We start from the raw sequence: 21,801 nt of genomic DNA, 5'->3' as shown, positions 1-21,801 counted from the left end.
CACCACTGCATGGGCCCAACCACAGGCCACTCTTAGCCTTCCTTTAACCTTCCAGGAGTGGCCTGGATCTAACAAGACAGGTGGCCAAATTCACAGACTGGAGGAAATATGTGAGCTTTTGTGAAAACATGAGGTTTTCAGGGAATGTAACCCAAGCATAAAGTGAGGAAAGTCTGTTCATATTTCAGTCAATAGTGGTCAGAACTACTATAAAGTAAATATGAAAATGGCCACATGTAATTAACTATGTTGCCAGTGGATAAGATGGAGATAAATATTTTAGAATATTTAATAGATCAAATAATAGATTTTCTGTTTTTTATATGCAAACACCATACAGAGAGATATCTGTTTTATTACAGTGAGATAAAAAAGGGTATTGAGAGCAAGGTGTTTTATTTCAGAAATGCCTAAATGTCAAAAGGAAGGAATGCAGTTAGAAAATACAAGACAATAATACTAAACATAACATTTAAACTGGTGTTAGGCAGAAATGCAATTCAGAAATATTTGGTGTCAGAAAACAGTTTTGTTAAGAAATTTAAATCTTAACATGTATATTTTACTTTACAATTAGAGCAGGCTGGACAGAAGCCACATTCTATCAGTTAATCATGCTTTATGGTGCACTTGAAGAAGTGGGCACAGGCCAGATGAAAAGAGGATGGAACAAACATAGCAGGTTCAGAATTAATCAGATGCTAACAGTGTATAAACAGTACAAAATTATATGATGATGATGATGATGATGATGATTTATTAGCATCAAAGCTATAAGTAATGATTATCAGTAGACAAGTACAACACATTTCAAATCCAAAAATCACGGCCTTACTAGAAGTGCTTCCAATCCCCTTTTGATCATTCCACAAGTATTCTGAGCTCAAAATTGCTATAATGATGGCTTTTGCTGCATCATCATCATCATCATCATCATCATCATCATCATCATCATCATCATCATGTTTTCTGTTACTGATTTACTGTTAGTATCTAAATAACCCTGAATTCAAATTTAGAACAGGACTATTTTGAACTTGGAACACATCCAGAATGGTTGGATCAGCACTGAAACACTTTTGTTAAGGATGGTACAACAATTTAAAATAGAATATTTCAAGTTCAACATTTTGAAATCTTTTACATTCACACAGAGATATCCATTATGCTGTTCCCTTTTGGATAAGCAAAGGTATGCAGCATGCAGAAAAGAAATTAAAAAAAGTAAGCCAGGGAAATTAAAAGCATGAAATAAGAAAAAGAAATACAATGGAAAATAGTTTAATCAATGCCATTTGCTATACAGGTGGTCCTCATTTAATGACCACTAATTCAGTGAAAGAACTTGTGATGGTGCTGAACAAGTGGTAGTTATAACCTATCCTTGAAGTTCTGGCCATTGCAGCACCCCTGGGGTCACATTAATGTGATCCAGGTACTTGGCAATCTGCCCGGATTTCCAATCATTGCAGTGTCCCACGGTCATGTGATTGCAATTTGCGACCTTCCCTACCAGATTCCCATAAGTAAAGTCAGTGGGGAAGCTAGCAGGAAGTCAGAAGTCACAATCACATGAGGTTCTTGCTTAATGACCCATGCAGTCCTCACTTAACAACAACAACTGGGACTGCTGGAACTGCCGTCGCTAAGTGGCATGGTCATGTGAAGTCATGCTTTATAACCACATTGCTTAGCGATTAAAGTTCCTGTCCCAATTACTGTTGTAAGAGAGGACTAGCTGTACATCTTAGCTCCATTGTATCCTTGCAAGCCATCCAATAAAATGTGTGTTACATTGATTTTTCACACTTCTCATTTTTTCTGAATCTCATCAGTTCCATCCATCTATGATTTTCTCAGTTTTTCCTTTCTCAATCCATTCATTCTTTCTTCATATATTTGTTTCACAATCCAATCTATTATCCTCTCTATATTACCAAACCACCATAATATGCTTCTTTTGTACTGGTCATTCACTGTTGTTTTCAATCCACATTCATTCTTGACCCTGTCTGTCTCTTACATGACAATTTTAACTTATTTTGACAGAAATTCCTTCCTCACCACAGACCACATACTATTTAGTGCCTTTCTACCAGTATCTCTATGTCTTAAAATTTTTCCATCCAAAGCTTTAATAAACATTCTAGCAAGATCCACACATTCATCTAATTGCTCTAGGTTTTTTTTCCTTTCTTTATCATTTACATATAATTTGCAATTGTATACTACATTTTTCCTAACACAACTCTCCACATTGTCTGGAGGTTGAGTCATGGCAACTCTAAAGAAGAGAAGTCCAGTTGCCATGAATCACCCTCCAGACAATTCCACCTGGATGACTGAGAATCTTCATAAACATACAACTCTCCACATCTTTCATATGTTAATTTACAAGTCCATGCTGTTGCATCATATGATATATTTAATATTCACTGAATATTATTCAGGTTCTCAGCCAACAACATGACATCATCTGCATACAAAAGTACATGTACATTCACATCATTAACACACCTATACTGTCGCCACAAGCAACATATTCATATATTTATCCATAAATACATTAAATAACTAAGGGGGTACACCATTATGTTACTCTCTGTTCAATGTTAAACCATTTACTAAGCAATCCACTTATTCTCATGCATGCTTTATTTCCATCATATGCTATTTTTATTCAGTAACAAAACTTCAACTCCATGCTTGCTCAAAATGTTTCTTAACTCAAGCCTATTCACTTTCTTTCTCATATTCATACATATCTCAATGACCTCCTAAAGTCTGGCTATCAGAGTTCTCTGAATATCTCTGCAGAGGAGGTTGTGGGAGTATTCCTTGTTCCTTCACAGTCTGCTGAAATACTTTATAAAGGTAGGTGGGAGGGGAATTGACACTGCAGGGTTAATTTTTATTTATTTATTGCAATGTGCTGCTGTTGCCGCACTTCCTACACTTTTGCTGCTGCTTCTCGTATACACTTTTTTCCCTGAGCTGTTTGTCTCCATAGCCACTAGCTGGTTTGTGCTAACTTCGCCAGCTCCCCTTCATCTACCCAACCTGCCATCACCCAAATCCTCCTTTACCAGCCAGACTCTACCCCATCACACCATAGCCATGGTTCTGTTCTCCTCTGCTCCTCAGTGCCTCAGTGATCAGCCTCATGCATGAAGGAGGTTGCCATTCAAGGAAATACGATTTCCACAAGGTTGATATTCCCATGTATGAACAACAAAAAATTAGTCTGTGGCAGTAAAGCGTCTACTCCATCTAGCAACCATAGCAAAATGGCCAGAGAGGGTTCCAGTCTACTGTCCGTCTCTGTTAACCTTAACCATTCCTTGCTGCCTTAGCTTACAGTCTTTGAACTTTTACTGACTATGTATATTATACAATCTCTCTCATCCTGATTTCTTTGCCATTGTTATTCTCTGATATAAGGCTTTTCTCATTCATGGACTGTTTCATTACAACATTCTATCAAGTGTTCTTTCACATACTTCCCAATATCACAACCCCATACATTTCTACGGCATTTTGGAACATAATCCTTTTTCACTTTGTGTTAAGTGGCTTCTAAATCTTATGTCCACTTTCCATTCATTCCATTGAGAGATAAATCTGGGTGTCCTGGAATACCACAGATTAAGCATGAGCATGCTGTGGCTGCTAAAAGAGTCAATGCAATATTGGGCTATATCAACAGAGATACAATATCAAAATCATATGAAGTGATAATTCTGCTTTACACTGCACTGGTCAGATTGCATCTGGAATACTGTGTCCAGCTTTGGTTGTCACAACACAAGAAGGATGCTGAGAAATGGAAAGAAAACAAAGAACAATAAAGATGGTGAGGGGTTTGGAGATTAAATTCTATGAAAATGAATAAAAGAACTGGATATAGTTAGCCTAAAGAAGAGAAGACTAAGGGTACACATGATAGTGGTCTTCCAATATTTGAAGGACTGCTCTTCCAGGGATGAGGGTGTGGATTTATTCTCCATAGTGCCTGAGGGTAGGATAAGAACCAATGGTGGAAGATTTACAGAGTGATTCAAACTTGGAATAAGGAGGAATTCCCTGACTGTAAGAGCTATTAAGCAATGGAACAGCCTGCCTCCTGGGATTATGGGTGCTCCATCACCAGAGGTTTTCAAAAGAAAAAATTGGATGGCACATTTGCCTGGGATGCTCTGAGGATTTCTACCCTGGTGGTAGGTTGGACTAGAAGACCTCCAAGTTCCCTTCCAACCCTACAATTATATTATCTGTCTTCTAATATTTTTTCAATCAAGATGTGTATTTTTTTTCGTCCTTCTGTTTTTTCACTTTCATTTTAATTTATTTCACTACTTTCCTTTTCTTCCATGTCCATTCCTCCCTAAGATTTACTCTTAATGCTGCTAAAAATATGGGCTGTCCCTCATTCTGAACTTCAATCTCTGAGTCTTTCATCATTAACAAATTAATCATGTTTCTTTGTTTTATACTCATACCTCTGTGAGATGTATGCATGAATAAACTCTTGATTAAAATACTCTATTTGAAAAAAAAAATTTTTTTCTAGGTAAATGTTCTTCAATCACCATTCTCATCCTTTGATGAGTCTGGTTTGTTTCCTTCCCACCCATTCATCATGTCACCTAGCAGAACATTTTTTCCCCCTCTGGAATTCCTTTATTGAGTCTGTTGCAGTTTTTCCCCAAACTTATATCTGGTTCCTCCACAATTTACTGGAATGTACTGAACAGCTACTGTATGACCAACTTATGGATTCTTATTTTTATATGATACCAATTTGTACTTTCCAATATATATATTAGCTCTTTCATTCATAATTAAAGCTATATCTTCAGTCCCCTACATGTATTCATCAAGTCCTCTCCACAAGATCAGGCCACTTTCATCTATTAGATCCTTCCCCTTTGTCTTAGTTTTACAGTCACTCAACATATCTCTTTTTCTTTATTATTTATGCTCTTTTCCTTTTACTCTTCTTCCATGTGTCATGGTCATCAACAAATGGATACCTAGATATTGACCTCTACCACTCATCATGGCTTTGGTCAATTGAGGCTTTCAAATAATGCTTTTTAGTAAGATAGAGAAAATATAGACAAGATTAACGGTTATAATTGTGTCATATGCAATATTCTCTGCTAAGAGTAAAACGGTAAAGATAGTGCTGGTCAGTTTTGGAACATTTTGGGCACTATGCCATAAGCACCACCAAAGCTCAGTTTCATGTGGTTCTAAGCAAGATGTACTAGAAAATACATGTAAGATACTGACACATATTCAGGATGCAGATGTTTTGTAACCACTAATTATTAGCATTTCCTGTCACTGTTGTTTTGATATTAGCAATACTTGTAAACACTGATTACATATAAAGAACTTGCTTTTATTACTATCATCAATAATCTATAGATTCCCAGTAATTATTATTAGAGTTCTAATCAACATCATTACTATTATTATTACCAACATCATTGCTGATTTTCCCTTGTAATAGCAATCATTATTATTAACATTATTGTTGTTTCTAACTCTTAATTATGCATGGATTCCCAATCAATTTCAGTTTATCATGAATGAATAAGCAAATTAATGTTCTTTTGTTGAACTAATTTTAACTGCCGATGAATGTCTGATACATGCTGTCTGTCCTTCTCCTTGTTAGAAGCCCTTCATTATATCTGGGAGCTAAAACTGGTCAGAAGCTTACAGAGTGCTGCCAGAGTGTCTCCTTTTGGATACTATTCTATCTTTCATGGGTGGAAAGGAAGCAGTAAGGGAGATAGAAGAAATAGCAGCTGAGCCACAGCAAGCAAATTCTTTGTTCTATGGGAATTCTGTGCATGTATTTCAGGAGACTTTAAAGATATTGGGGAGACTTGGACATAGTTACTAGGGATTTAATAAGTTTCATTGATAGTGACATAAAAATAGTCAGCAAACTGCAAATAAGAATTTAGGAAGGACTGGACCCCAGCCCTTGCTTATCTTTAAAGCACAAATATATCCTGCATTCATTGTCAATAAATAAGTATGCTTCAACACACACGTTGCAGCTAAGTGCATTTTTCTGTTTTCAAACATTTCAACAAGATGCTTTCATCAAGTGATAGCTTTCAGTGTAGTCTGAGCCATCCTTGATCAGAACTTATACAACTACAACACAAAATATATCACATATTCAAATTCTAGAACTTATAATCACTTTTTTCTTACTCAGCATGCTATATGAAAACTCTTGTTTATTAATAACTCTGAAAAAATATGTTCCTGAAAAAGAAAAATAATTTTTCTCTTTATCCATCATATTTTTCTTGTTCTGCATCAGTATGTTTTGTTGTTTTACAGCAATTGTTGGCATGGGGCCAGACAGTTAAAAAAATACAACCTCATTAATGTTGGAACTACTACATAGATATGGAGGGTCATTGAATCAGTTTTCATAATCCTGTGGATCATATTGGCCTGCTTCATATGCTTCAGGGAATATTGCCCTACAGATTAAACATCTAAAATATAGTTTTCTATTTTCTGGTTTAGCATATCTCGTGAACACAACCTGGTATAATGACTAATACATTAGACTAGAATTGGTGAGACTAAATTCAAGTCGAACTTCATCAGTTGGAAGGCTGCTAGGCAACTTTGCCCCGATCAATCTTTTGCAGCCCAGCATAGTATAGTTCTTGTAGGGGAAAATGGAGGAGGGAATGCTACATACATGCCTCCTGACTCCCAGTGATTCTGGATGGGCAAACTGGGACATGCAAGTAAACTGCAGGATCAGGAGGCAAAATGGAGCAGTGGGGGGAGGGGGGAGGTATTTCTGATCCACACAGTTCCACAAAGTAATGTATTAAGTCTTTAATTGTTTACTCTGCATTGCACAGGAAAGACAATTAGGACTCACACATTTACTTTAAGTCTGAAGCATAAAATTGTTGGGAGGAGGTGTCTGATCCATACAATAGCACAAAGCAATTATTTGGAGTCATAATTATCTTTGCTTTATAGCAGCAGAAAAAAGGGGACAATGCAGTATTAAAATGAGTAGAAATATAAATAACAGTATAAAATATGTTTAAAATTAAAAATTAAAAATATAACATTCACCATATAATAGCTCCACTTTTAAAAATAACCTTTAAAGAATAGGGGCATCCTATAGGCATCAGTGTTGCATGCACATGCTCAAAACAAAAGTCAAGAAGCAAAGCAATTGTCATGTTCCCAGGGACATGAGCCCAGAAAGGCTATGAAGAGGGTTTAGAGTATAGTCAACTCCAAATCACCCCAATTCAGATGAAGTGCTCAGAACCATTCCCATGTAGGTCTTTCCATCAAGAAGATGTAGACTTCCATCTGAGAATTCAAGATGATTTTTCTATACCATCTACATTTTTCAGCAATGTATGTAGATGAGTGATTTTTTTTTTTTTTTAAGCCAAAGGCTTTTTAACTTAGAATCATCAGTAAATGGGGGTGGACTGAAGGTATCACTGGCTCACTTACCCGACTTAAGGCTTCTGTTGATCATAGACAAGTGTGGGAATAATAGTTGTCTTCTTGAGTGTTAATCCAGTATGTAAACTCATGGAGTGAACTCTCTAGGGCTTTGATACTGTTGGAGCCTAGATCTGTTTCTATGTGGAGAGTAGAATAATCAATCCCTAGTTGGCTTCCTCTGTGTTTATAGCCAGGCCAGACTACCTGCTAGCTGCTGCTTTCTTTTAATCATTGGGTTGCGTTACAGATTGAACGTATTGCAGCCTAGATCCTGACATATTGTATTCACATATTGTCAGCCCTCCCAGGTAAACTAGACAGGAAACACGACTAGATGAGCTAATTCTACTTTATTGTAAGGCTACATTAACAGAATCTTGCAAGTCTGAAAGTATTAATCTCCCACCATCCCTATTTATTACCTGAGTAGTTAGGGTGGGTCCTTTCTACATTTCTTTCTCTGGCTGTTACTCCGTGGTGGACTCCTTTCTCTTTTATCTGATTGTTCCCCCTCCGTGGTGGACTCCTTTCTCTTTTATCTGATCTCTTCCCCCACCCCATCCTTCAAGGTCACCCTCACATTCCATCATATCACCCTCCCCTTCAGGCTTATCTACCCTCCCGTGTTCCTAGGGGAAACAGACTGTGGACTATCAGAACAAAATGCAGCTGCATTGCTCTCCTCTTCTCCTGGTAACTCCCCAAGATCACACAAGGCTTCCCGAAAATTGTCTGCTCCAGTCGAGGTGACAGCTGCCCTTCTCTTGGGAATCTATTGGCCTTCCCCCTCCAGTTCTGCATGCCTGATGTGGAAGGAACTCATTCATTTCCTCTTGTTCGGCCTCTTGCTATTTCTGATGCCCCCTCCACCCACAGAAAAACTCTTCCTACTTGACTTGGTCAGTGCCTGACTCCTGCAAGGCCAGTAGTTGCCTAAGATGGACTTTGCTGGGGTATTGATTGTGAAAGTGGTGCACCAATTGTGGCACATGCATGGCCATTACTGCCTCCCATGATCTTTCTGACTCTGGGTAGCCTTTTCAGTGTCATATACTCAACCTGCTTCTCTCTGCATCTAGACTTTAACACTACTTCCCTCATACTCTTCCTCCCCGTTTACTAGAATGGGAGGGGGTGCTGTCTGTGAATGTAGAGTGTAGGGGGGAACTTCCTTTACAAGCAAAGACCAATGGAACATGGGGTGAACCTTCATTGATGCTGACATCTGCAAACAAAAAGCCACTGGGTTAATTTGCTTAATTACTGGGAATTTGCATGGGTTCTCCCACACTGGATTCTGAGGAGGTCATTGGGAGGAGTGGTATCAGGGAAGGTAGATTGTAGGATCTCTTCTCATTCCCACTCCTTCCCTTCCTCAGCTCTTCCAGTCGGGCATCTATAATTACACAATACTGATATAGTTCATCCAGATTATTTGGAGTGCATTGTCTCACCAGCTCGTCCTTTAGTTCATCGTTCAGCCCTTCCCTGAACTGGTCAATTAGGGCTCATTCATTCCATCTTACATCTCCAGTAAGTAATTTAAAGTCCAGAATATATGCCCTTGCTCTTCTCTGTCCCTGCTTGAGCTTTTGGATCTCTTGACTAGCTGTGATTCTCTGTATGGGATCCCCAAAGTGTCCTTTGAGTTCATGCATGAGGTCTTGATAGTTGTCTAGCACTGGATTGTTCCCCTCAGTGAATGGTATTGCCCACTTAGCTGCTGCTTCCTTCAATAGGCTCAGCACAAAAGTCACTTTGGTGCACTCAGTGGGAAATTCCACTGGTATGCCTGTCATAAACATTTCACAACAAGCAGTGAATGTCTGGAATATATCCTGGTCCCCTCCAAATTTCTCTGGCAAGTTCCCATGGGAATGCAGGAGCATTGGCTGGGCCACCACTGGTTGTGCTGCCATGTGCTGAAGTAAATTATGCCCTAGTTGTTGTGTTAGTTGTATCATGGCATTCTGTAAATTGGTCATCTGTGCATCTACTTGCTCCTGGCATTGTGACAATGCTGCTGCCAGATGCTCAGCAGATAGTGGGGTTCCTTGAGGATCAGAGGCTGCTCTTAAAATTCCTCTCTTTAGAAGAGAGTAGGTGACTTGCAAGATTGATGTCAGCCCTCCCAGGTAAATAAGACAGGAAATACAACTAGATGAGCTAATTCTACTTTATTCTAAGGCTACATTAAACAGAATCTTGCAAGTCTGAAAGTACACATCTCCCGCCCTTCCTATTTATCACCTGAGTAGTTAGGGCAGGTCCTTCCTAAGTTTCTTTCTCTGGCCATTATTCTGTTGCAGATTCCTTTCTCTTTTATCTGATCATTCCCTAGGTGGCATCTCTATCCCCTGTCTTCCAAGATCACCCTCACATTCCATCACACATATAACAAAAACACATAGACCTCCCATAAATATATAGAGGCCAGCAACCATATGAAGCTATTGTGTACACTTGCCTTTTAGTTTTACCATAACCCTACAGTCAGAAGCTCAAGTACAATGAACCTCAGACCATCCAAAATCCAGGGACAGCCCACAGAACTCTGCTTTATGCAATTTCAGATTATGGATGTAGTCTTTCAGTTATCTGATAACTCAAGCTAAGATTATTTTTCCATAGCATCTACAGTTTGTTAGTTCCATAAATGGCCATAGGCTCTTTAGGTTTATATTCAACAGCAAACAAGGATAGTATTATAGGATATTCCAGAGCTAGTGTAGAATAGAGGTTAAACAATTGGATTTGGACTGGAATGACCCAGGTTTAGTCCCCACCTCACTTTAAAGCTCATACATGACTTTGAATTCTAAGAGAAAAGTAGGGTATCAGTGTAGTACTGATTATCACTCAGCTCTTCTTAAGGTCTCGGTTGATGGCAGATGGGAACTGATAGTACAATTTCCACGGTGAGACATGCAAGGTCCTAGCTCTGGATAAATACCCTATTCCAATTCAGTTAAAGGAAATGAAATATATTCACTAGGTTCTATACAGTGTCCTGTCATTTTGGACTGACAATATGTTGTTGGATAATTTGATTGGCTTTGGTCTTAGAACACCTACAAGAAACTGAAATTTATAAAAATAATTCAGAGTGAAAAATCAATATTTTATAAGTTGAAAGGGAAAAAAAACAAGAATGTATGAATGAGCACACTGTCATGAAAACAGTATAATACAGATTATCATGAATAGCATGGTTAGAAATATAATCTTTGAAAATTCAGACAACATTCTCACTTTCCCATCTTCAATTCTCAGCAAAACTAAGCCCTCTGCCTCTAAAGTCAAGGAAGGGAATATTTTGTTACATTGAATCTACTTGTAATATTTCAATTACCTAGTCAGATGTTCACTTCTACTGGGGTTACACAGTATTTAGGTTTGACCAACTGCAATGCACACACATAAAAAAAGCAAATTGCAAGGCACATTATAACAACAGAATCATAGCTTGTTCTTAAAACCAACTTAGCATAGCAGTCAAAAACAGAAAAGAAATTACATACATATATCAAATATTGAAAAGTAATTTTGAAAAATATCGAAATTAACTTGGGAGCATAGACATCCTTATTTTGTCCCCAATGATCTCTCTTGGCCCATGGCCTTCCCAGTTAATGAAGTAGTGTAAATCTTTCATCTGCAGCCAAGTATCCAAGCTTTGTTTTACTTTGTATTCCTCCTCTCTTTTGACCTCTAATGTCATGTCAGAGTTTGAGTATGCTGGATGGTCCAGATGATCTGGGTTTAGAAGAGAAAGGTAGAATACGTGATGAAATGAAACTAGACCATGAATGTCATAGGGTTGACATGGGGAACCCTATGGTGATGGAGAAAGGACTGATGTAATGGCATCCAGTTTCCATGTCCAGCTCTTTGATGCAGTCAGATATTTCATTTACAACCAGGCTTTCTGGTTTACTTTAAAGGGTTGATCTGCTTGCCATCAGTAGTCCACAACATCTTTGTAATTCTCCTTTACTTGTTTCAACTGCTCTTTCAAAATTAGATGACCAGCCTGGAATTCAATGGCCCTTCAAAGTGGGAGATCTGAAATGCAGTCCATGCAGATTACCTTCCAGAGTCCAGATGAGGTCAGCAGGGTCATCAATAACCCTGCTGACTTGTCTGGTGGGTCTTTAGCTCTTTTACAAATGAGGCATGTTTCAATGCACCTCTGTTTTTATACAAGGCCACCAGAAATCCCAGAGAAAAATTGTAGGGTCTTGTAGTGACCTAAATGCCCTTCCACAGGTTGGTCATGATACAGTTGAAGGAACTGGTTTTTTTCCCCAGTTTACCTGATGGCAGATAAATTTGGACTCAATAGAGTTAGTCATCCTCAAGCTTACTGGCCTCGCTGGCATCTGGGTCCTCTGTTTTCCAGCTGGGCTTCATTTTTCTGGACAACAGAGTACAAAATGTCCTGGTTAGCAATTATAGAGAAACAGGCCTCCAGTCAGTCAGTCAGTCAGTCAGTCAGTCAGTCAGTCAGTCAGTCAGTCAGTCAGTCATTTATCAGATAAAGCTGCATGCCACCCAAGTCCACAGGTTCTTCTGTTAAAGACTCCAGTGCAGGTCTGCTTGGAAGCCAGCTAGACCCTGTTTCTTATTCCCAAAAGACAAAAATATGACCACTGCTGTTGTCAACTAAGCTCTCCAGCTTTTCAACCATTCATTGATGCATCAAGTTGCGCAAAAGCTTGAGGCATGAGTGGCTTTTCTATTTTTGCTTGTTCATTCAGGATCTTGTCAGTCAAGCCTACTTGAAAGTGGTCCATTAATGTGGACTAACTACATGTCAGATATTGAGTTACCAGTCTAAACTCACTAATACATTTGACCTAGGCCTCTGCTCTTTGCATAGATGTCTCATGCATCTGTTGGCAGTATCAACTTTCAGATAGTGAACACATTTTTCTTGTGACACCAGCACAGTTTGGAATCAAAGCTAAATCATTAAATAAATTAATCTGCCATCTGACCTGTGAGTGATCATCTGGAAATTCCTAATCGCATAGTTAAAGAAACAAAGTGCTTTATGCTTGGGGTGTTATGAAGGTTTCTGGATTTCCACAATATCTTTCAAGTGGAGGAACAGGCATTTCCAGCATGGTGGAATGAGGCAGATGATGTTTTGGGTACAAACTGATTTAACTGAGTTTGCATCATTATGCTCTTAATTATATAGTTTGATCATAGGCTATTTTATTTCTTTATGTTAGCATCTCCAACCTGCCATTTGCTTTGACTGGAATAGGTTCTCACACCCTAACAATACCACAGTGAATAAAGAGAGTAGTTGTAAGTTAAGACTGTCTAGTATTGTACTTGGCTGTAAAACAGTAAATCAGTTCTTAGCCTTTCATTATGAGTTGTAAAGAATCAGACAGTAGCCATGTTCAAGTCAGACTAAGTATCATGGTTCCAGCAAGCAACCCATATATAGTATCAGGGTTCAATGGTTCCTGTCCAGAGATTAAGGAATTCACATTCAAATAAGGTACAGAGCTTCAAGATAAGGTTGTCACTGAATTTTTCTAGTAATGAATTTGATATCTGAGGCAGTCTTAAGCACATGTCTGCTCTCTCCACTTCGATGCAGTTGAAGCTAAACATCCCCAATTTTCTAGAATCTGTTTCTGTGAAGCTTCTATATTGCCTATTCTTATACCTAATGGTTCTCAATCAGATGCTGCCTGCATTCTCAGGGACTGGAGGACCACACATCTAGTTTCAGGTTGTAGTTTCTGTATCAGTGTCAGGAGTGGTGGGACTGCATTTGGTCTTTCACTGCTCATACAGAAGCTTGGTTCCATGCTTACTGGTTCTGTTCCTCTCCTGCTTCATTACTGACACTCATCCTCTACAGATAGGGGGACAAAGAAAAGCTGTGGGGTTAGTACTCCTTGAACTGTAATAGACTGTTGCACGTGATTATAATATTGGAATGAACCTAGACATTCTAATAATATTTATATGGGAGTGAAGGCCATTGAGTTCCAGTTTCTCTTCTTTTTTCCCCCTGTTCAGTCTCATCCCCGTTTCATTTTATTCCCCTCCTTTCTCTTCCCTTCCCAATGCAGCTACTCTTTCCAGTTGCCATCCTGTTTTTTCTTTTTCTTTACTATTTTTGTTGGAATAATACAGATGTGTGTATGTATACTTGTATATATGTTTGTGTGGGAGAAGAAATGGTTTTTGTGTGTATAGGCAGATTGGGGAGCAATTAATTTTACAAATGAGGCATCTTACTTTAAATACATTTTACTTTAATCATTATTAGTTCACTTAATATTAAGATAAATATTTTTGTCCCTAGTTTTCCTGCCTGGAGTGTGACATCTGGCCAGTGTATTCACACAGAGCACCCATGGTGTGGGGGGGCAAGATGAGTCAGATCAATGCCAGCAGTGTCACTGCATTGTGCTACAAAGCCTACCTTTTTTCTACCTGTCATGATATCACACAGATGCTAAAATGGGGTTGAATTTGCAGTGCAACATTGTAATTTTTCTTTCTTCATTCTGATAAAAAGTCATGAACTCCTATGAATGCTGCTGTACACACACATAAACACAGAATTAAGTATATCATTTATTGTGGGAGTGGAAGTTCCAGGATTGGTTTTACCTGAAGTTGGCAGTTTTCACTTGACTGTGCAGAGAAGCTGGGCATTACAGAGAATTATTCTTTGTTTTTATTTTTTAACTCCAAACTTCCTATTTTTTGGAAGATTGTCTTAAAATAAGGGTTGTTTTCCACTCAGGTAAATACAGTATACAAATGTTTTTATTGTTTCTGTAAATCACACTTTAAATATCATTGACAGACAATATAAAAATATTAAATGAAAGAATACTGTGTAGTTTAAAAAAATCATCATTTGAGACATTCAATATTCTTCTCCTCTGTTTTCAGTCTGAAAATGCCAGAACATGTTTCACAATTGCACATCCTCCCATTAAGTCAACCACAATCCATTAGATTTTTTTGTTGTTGGCTGTGTCTGCAAAACAGTAGTTCAACAAGTGTGCATTGGTAGCATGTTACATGAGGGGTGTGTGTGTGTGTGTGTCTCTCTCTCTCTCTCACACACACAGAGAGAGAGAGAGGTGTATTCTCCCTAAAGTGCAATGCTAGCATGCCTCAATTTGTTGTTGTTTTTAAAATTTGCATCTTGTGTAGTTGGGTTATCTGATACCTCAGAGTTATTGACTAATTAGAATTGTTAATTTTATTGCTTTTGATTCAAAACTGACAAATATTTATTTATTTTACCAGTGATGTGAATTTGCATGCAGTTTACAGACTTATCATTCCCTTTATGTATCATTGCAGAAACAGGTTATGCTGTATTTTTAGTCATAGGTGGGTTGATACCCAAGCATAGAATAATAATGAAAAAGAACTGAAATCTGAAGACCACTGAAATATTAACTTCCTTCATGAACTGCTTTTTAAAAATATGTTACTTGCTAGCTGGCCATTCAGATTGAATGTAGATGTTGTGATGCACGTTAAATTTATCTTCAGTGGTGAGAACTGCAATCCTTAATAAAGTCAGCAGTTTTTTGCAGAATTAAGCCCTTCAGAATCAGTGGTCTTATATGCATCTAGCTTTTCATAGGACCAGATTATTACTAGAAAGTAAATTTTACTTAACTTGCTAAATTTAAATTTGAATAAATATACCTATGTTTTGCTGAACATCATATTTTGCTTTGATCCCTCAGGTCTTTCCACAGAGAGTCATTCTTGCTCTTATTTTAGTGAATTTACATTAATAAGTATAAGAAAGACAGACAAACAGCCCTGGTCAGTTCTATTAATCACAAGTCTTCAATGAGCATTTGCCCATTCAGTAATGCTTCGATGAGACATCAATAGGTTCAACAGTAGCTAGGTCACAAGGTTTGAATACGATATACAGAAGTAATCAGGAGTCTTTCTTTCAGTCTCACTAGTATTTGTTGTATTTTCTAATTTACGTATGTAACCAGTGTGCAGATTTTGGTTGTAAGCAGCCAAGGGATTGTTTATGTGTGCACTGATTTGCAGTACAGTGTAGTGTGTATGTCTGGCATATAACATGCTTGAAATGATTAAAAAAAAAAACTCTGAACAAAGAAAAGCATATTTATCTACTAATGGACAGGTCTTTTTAATGAAAAATCACTTATTTCATATATATTTAGGACAGTATTTGAAATAATTATCCTTTTGTATTTTACTTTCCAGATTACCAGACCTGTCGGGTAAATTTAGAAATGTTGAATGCATCTTTTTTTTAATTGTAATATTCATATGCCTTCCTTTCAGTCATGCTTCAATTCCTGTTCTAAGAAGTGTATATGTGTGTGTGTGTGTGTATCTGTGCATCTCTCTCTCTTTCTCCAAAACATGAATGGTTGAATTTTATCAGATAGTATTTTATTTTCTGGTTGTACACTATAGCTAAAAAATAAGGGAGATGAAGAAATAATTATTTGAAATTTTAAAGATGTTCTACAATTTAGATTATTTTCAATTTTAAGAAGAAATATAACCAGTGAAAAAGACTGATAATGGGAACAATGGTTTAGGGTATACTGTGAGCAGAGCAAACCTCAGTGCAGCTTTTAAAAAAGAAAGCAAATAGCAAACTGTGACACAGACTCCAGTTCATGCTTTGCAATGATCTCCTTCGAAACATGAACAATTCACAACAAGCCAGTCTCTCCAATGCATAACAGACAAAGGTTCTATTCAGATTTTAGCATGTTAGCTTTCCTCTGATGACCCGCTATTTTCTGCATTTGTTTTGACTGCTCCCATCATTCAGGGTTGATGCTTGGATGGGTGTGTAGGTGGAAGCAGCAGCGGCAGCAAGCTTAGAGCTTGCAGACAAAAACATTCTTGCCTTTTCTGATAGCTATTATTGAAAATGTGAGGTAGAGCCTAGGCTGGGTAATAAAGGCAGGCAAGCAAGGGGGAGCAAGGAGCATAGAGCTGCATACTGATGAGTGTAGGAGCACTTCATGAAAGATTCCTTGCTGCTAGCAGATCATTGCTCATTGTGGAGTATTTCAACAATCACATATAACGGAAAACAGCTTAGCTGACAGCTTGATATGTTTCCCCCCCACTGCATGACGTACTGGTCTGTAGTACAGATTAATGCAGATGAAATGTTCAGTTAGGAGCAGTTCTTACTCTATAGTCTGCCCCGGAAACTATGTGCTACTTCTGACTTTCGTATTTGCTGGAAGCATTAATTGGACAAGCTGGCAGGTTCCTTTGATACCAATTTTGCCCGGAACACGATGTGGCAATGCCACCTCTCAGCCCAGGACCATCGCTATTATCCTGTGGATGGATATTCACTGCTTAAACGCCTCCCTTCTCAAACTCTTTCAGCACCCAGATGCCCTATCCAGACTGTGGGACAATGGTTGGAAAATATTGGGCTACCTCAGTATGAAAACCACTTGCTGGCCAATGGATTTGACAATGTACAGTTTATGGTAAGTGATCTTTTCTGTGTTAATACTGTATGGTGGTTACTGAGTCTTTGCTTCCCAAGAGTCTGTACAGCATGAAGGGAGTCTATTTTACGATTTGCAGTGTTTAAAATATACATTTTACAAAATCCTATCCATTATCCGTATGAGCAAGGGGCATTCTCTTTGCTTCATACGTAATTTCTAAGCATTTTTAAATGAAAATGAAGGAATAATACTTCTGGACTATCCTTAGATAAAAACAATAATCCTTGCAATGATGAGAACAAGCATCCTTATAGGGAACAGATTAAATATTATTACAAAGGTTTGATATTCATTAAGATTAAATAATTCCAGCTTGAATTCTGCATGTTCTAACAAAGAAGTGCTGAATTTTGAGCTTTAAAAAATAACAATTTTCTCAATGTTTGGAAATAAATGGCTGTTCCTTTAAATAGTAACCTAAAACCATTTTGCTGGTAAAGAGTTAACATGCCACCAGACATGAACATGATAGGTATCTTTGGTATGTAGTGTATACATTTCAGAACCATGAAAGCTTCTTATAAACATAAATATGAGCAAAAGATAAGGTTGGTTATTAAAAAAAAACAAAAAACCAGTTCCAAATAGATAAAATTTATAGTCTGTGTGTATGTGTGTGTGTGTGTGTGTGTTTTCCAATACAGATGTAATAGTACCGCATCTGTTGCTTAGAATCTATTCTGTTTCACTGTCTTCCCATTTTTTTCTGCAGTATTGTTATAATGTAATATACATAGAAAGCTTGTGTATTTTACATGAAATTGAATCATGTAGTTATATGTGTAGAAATTTTCTAAATATTACCTTCTTTTTAAAATGGTTAAATAGGACTTTTTTTTTTATTACATGACTATTTTTGCTTCATTGAATACAAAAATTTAACATTTCAAGCAGATTAACCTATTCAAATCTAATTGTAGCACTACCTAAATTTGGGCATTGTATCTTTTATTCAAGCTTCCATAGTCATAAAAAATTGAAATCAATAATATATATGGAAATAAACATCACAGTGCAGTAGTCAAAGTTCCAATGGGATGTAATTCTTAAGTAGACAAGTATCCATGTGATAAAAGTACTAATGTGTACTTGCGGAGGCTTAAAATACAGTTTGTAGAACAATATAAACTGATAATCTAGGATAATGATTGATTGGACTCCATGGAAAGTCATGAATGGGCTTAGGGTGAGAGTCTTTGTCTTTCAGTTATGTATCTACCCATTTATGTAAAATATTTTATAAACAAGCACAAGATGTCAAAAGTTATTCAAAATGTATATGTGCTTAAGTTATTTCCAGACATTTGTATTATAACTAGGTTCATGATGAATAGCACATTTTCATTTACTAGAAGAGATACGGATGGAATGTTATAATATTAATAAAATGAATATCACAACTGACAAAAGTGAAGTTGTATACATGCAACTTCACAAAAAGTATAACTGTGTTTGTGTGTGTGTGTGCGCGCGCGTGCATGTGTATAAACACTGTTATACTTTTTGTTGAAAGACCAAGCAATATCCTTCACTTTTTAATCAAATGATGTTAAATTCTTTATACATTCTTCAGTTATAAACAATTAATTCCTTTATGCTAAGATACCCCAAAAAATGTAATCTTAAATCTTAAGGAATATATACCCACACCTACACCCACACCCACACCCATACACCCACACCCTAAGAGGTGCTATATAACTAAAAGGGAGATCAGCTTTACCATAGTAAATGTAGTTTTTTGGCATTAACTAACTTTCATTTTCAACATTTTGTGCAGTGTAGTTTTATACATGTATATCGGGATCAAGTTAAATGTGATGTAGTGCCAAGTAAGTATGTATAAAATTGCCTATTAAGGCTACAATTCTGTGTTCACCAACCCCACTGAACATGAGGAGATTTAATTCTGAATAGACATCAGGGGAACTGCACTATTCGTTGATTTATTTAGACGAATCTCATCAATGGGGTATTAAGCCAAATATAGTATTTATTAATATGACCGTTCTAATAATATTATATCAAGACAAACAATATAGTTTTAATATATTTGTTATTTTTAAATATGGATTTCTGCTGTTGTTTTCCTAGAAATACATTCTGGTGCTTATTTGTTTTCCTGTTACCTAAGCAACATAATCTCATGTCTGTTTAAAATTAGTATTACTGTATTGTTTTTCTAGAGCTACCCTTGCCTTGGGAGCAAGCTGTTCTGGAAGAGGATAGCCCTGACAGAGAATGTCCACTTTTGGACCCCCTCATGTCACACCTTACAATAGCTGGGGACCTTCAGTAGGCACTCTCTGTGTCTTCAGGTTGGGTGGGTAGAATCTATATTAGATGGGTGGTCTTGAAGATATCCAGGCCCTGAGACATACATATGGATTTAGAGGTAATAACCAGAATCATGAATTGCACTTGAAAACATATAGTTAGCCAGTGCAGCTTCTGCAGCAATGGTATCATATAGCAGAAACAAGACTCCTGTATCTTTTAAAATAAAATTTTAATATACAGTTGATGAAAGGACATGGATGATAGCAACAATTTAACTATGTAATGATTAATGTGCTATTTATCTAAGACAGTTGGAAGACATATTCTGGCAATTAGGATATTTCACTTAATTTCATATTAAAGTATAAATGATTTGGTATAATTGTTTTAATTCTTAAAATCTAATATAGCCTTTATAGACGCTCAGACAAAGTAGTATAGGATATCTGACTGGAACAACATTTGAACTCTGAAAATGTAAGATTAATACCTTTGCATATTTGGATAACAACTTTGCATCAAAACCTGGACAGTACTTAACAGAATACTATTCTCTGTTTAGAGTATCCTAAACAAGGGGGCTTGTTCCAGTTAATCTTGGGCCTGCCACATGTAGTCAGACATACTGTGAACTTCATCTTTGCTTTGAAGTAGTTGCATAGTGATCTGGAAAGCATTACAGCTAATCCTTTGCCATGATCAAAATCACTTTGTGGTCCAGATAACTGCCACCCATGACCTCCATGGGGTGAGTAAACTAGTTAGGATAGTCTGCACCAATGTCTCTTGATTCCAGATGGATTCCTGATGTTCTTTGGAATGGTTCCATTGATTGCCTGCTGGCAAATCTCTCCCAAGTAGCATCTCTCTGTATGCCAAACCTGGAGGGTTTATTGATTTATTGAGGAGCTTCAGGAGATGAAGTGGCAGAAGCAACATCTGGAAAGCAATGGAGAAAGATGAGAATCACAAGTACAAGCACATTTCAACCTTACACTGTGGTAATAAGAAGCACCATCACTTCTCTATTATTGCATAGCCAAGCTGCCAGGCAGCAGGTTTGTTTAGAAGTTTCAATTGCTTTTTGGGAAGGAGGCATCAAACAGAACTCCTGGCTGGCTCCAAATCTCTTGATTTGTGGGTGGTGCCCAATGTGGTGACTAGGATAGCATCTTACCATGTTACTTGGAATTTGTTTTGGCCTGTGGACTCTCTGGTATGTCCTCAGCGACTTGTGACTTGGATCCATGCTCTCTGCACTCCTTCAGGGTGTCAGGGGTGTATGATGGGCTGGCTCCAGGGGATTACTAATGCCACAGTTTGGGATGGGGTGGTACCTGCAGCTTTGAAAGGAAATGTTGTATGCCCCTTCTTAGGAAGTCATACCTAGACCCAGACATTCTTGATTATTATTGCTCTGTCTCTAACCCTTCCTTTTGGGGGGAAGATTATTAAGACTGTGGTTTCAGGGCAGCTATGGAGCATGTTAGATGAAGCAGATTATCTGGACCTTTAGTCAGGGTTCAGCCAGAGAATGAGTGTTATTTGTTCTTGTAGACAATCTTTGTCAGGTCTTGAATGGAAGCTTGTAGTAGTACCACTTATTTTGTTGAATAACTTCCTCATAGAAGTTAGGTTGACCCCTACTGTCCTAGTCATCTGGAAATTTCTGAAAACTGAGTTGTTCTGGAAGGCCTATGGTGAACGTTAGGCCAGACAGTTTGATTGATTTTATGATGTTTATGGTTTTTAAAAAATATATTTTAGTTCCTATTGTGGATGTTTTATTTAAATGCTTTCATTACTCATAATTATTGTAAACTTCCGAGACTCTCACAATTGTGATAGGTATAAATGTGATGAAATAAATATGCAAAAAATTGAGCAACTGCTATTTAATGTGCAAGATATTGAGCGTTCTGTTTCCATCAGAAATAATTTCCTCTCAAAACCTCTAGAACCTATTATACGTACACTTATAAAATCTCACAAATCATAAGCAAAGTTTCCGTAGTCGAACTACATTACCTTGATGTTATTTAACTCAAAAGATATTTATTAAATATACAGCATTCAATATTATATTAGAAAGGAAAATAGGAACCTGTATTGTTCTATTCCTTTGCCCTTTTCAGCCAATCATTATGGGAAGAATTAAGTTTAAAGGAAATCCAGTCCCTCATCCAAATGATCACTTTGGGGATGTTCAAACACCTAATGAAATGGCTCCACTATGGCTGTACTAATCTAAGATTAGATTAGAATTTTAAGATGCCACAAGTCTTATTATTGTCTTTTTAAGAAGCTAGATTCAGAGACAATGAGCCAAAGTAATTTCAGAAAGAGAAGATGTGCTTTTACTTTGGTAGGAACAGACCATCCGGAGGAAGGAAATCTGGCACACAGACAACGTATCGTTTCATCCAATTTTTCTTTCCCTCCTTGTTTA

At 37.4% G+C, this 21,801-nt stretch overlaps 1 protein-coding gene across 13 annotated transcripts in view; it reads left to right on the top strand.

The window, feature by feature from the left end:
- ANKS1B (ankyrin repeat and sterile alpha motif domain containing 1B) overlaps positions 1 to 21,801 on the top strand; it is a 312,127-nt gene that overhangs the window by 128,203 nt on the left and 162,123 nt on the right. For 8 of the 13 annotated variants that reach the window (XM_025163812.2, XM_025163833.2, XM_025163832.2 and 5 more), the window contains exon 1: positions 16,848 to 17,048. In XM_025163812.2, coding sequence (XP_025019580.1) covers positions 16,848 to 17,048 — 201 coding nt within the window. Of the gene's footprint in view, positions 1 to 16,847; positions 17,049 to 21,801 lie in introns of those variants that run through there. The other 5 variants (XM_088141910.1, XM_088141913.1, XM_088141912.1 and 2 more) reach the window with 1 other exon arrangement.

The sequence above is a fragment of the Python bivittatus genome, unplaced genomic scaffold, assembly GCF_059951505.1.
Source record: "Python bivittatus isolate LINGU-HERP-01145 unplaced genomic scaffold, Pbiv_v1 ctg000330_np1212, whole genome shotgun sequence".
In the NCBI taxonomy this organism is placed as follows: Eukaryota; Metazoa; Chordata; class Lepidosauria; order Squamata; family Pythonidae; genus Python; species Python bivittatus.
Note: the sequence above shows the minus strand (reverse complement) of the source record. Positions and strands in the feature narration are given on the sequence as shown.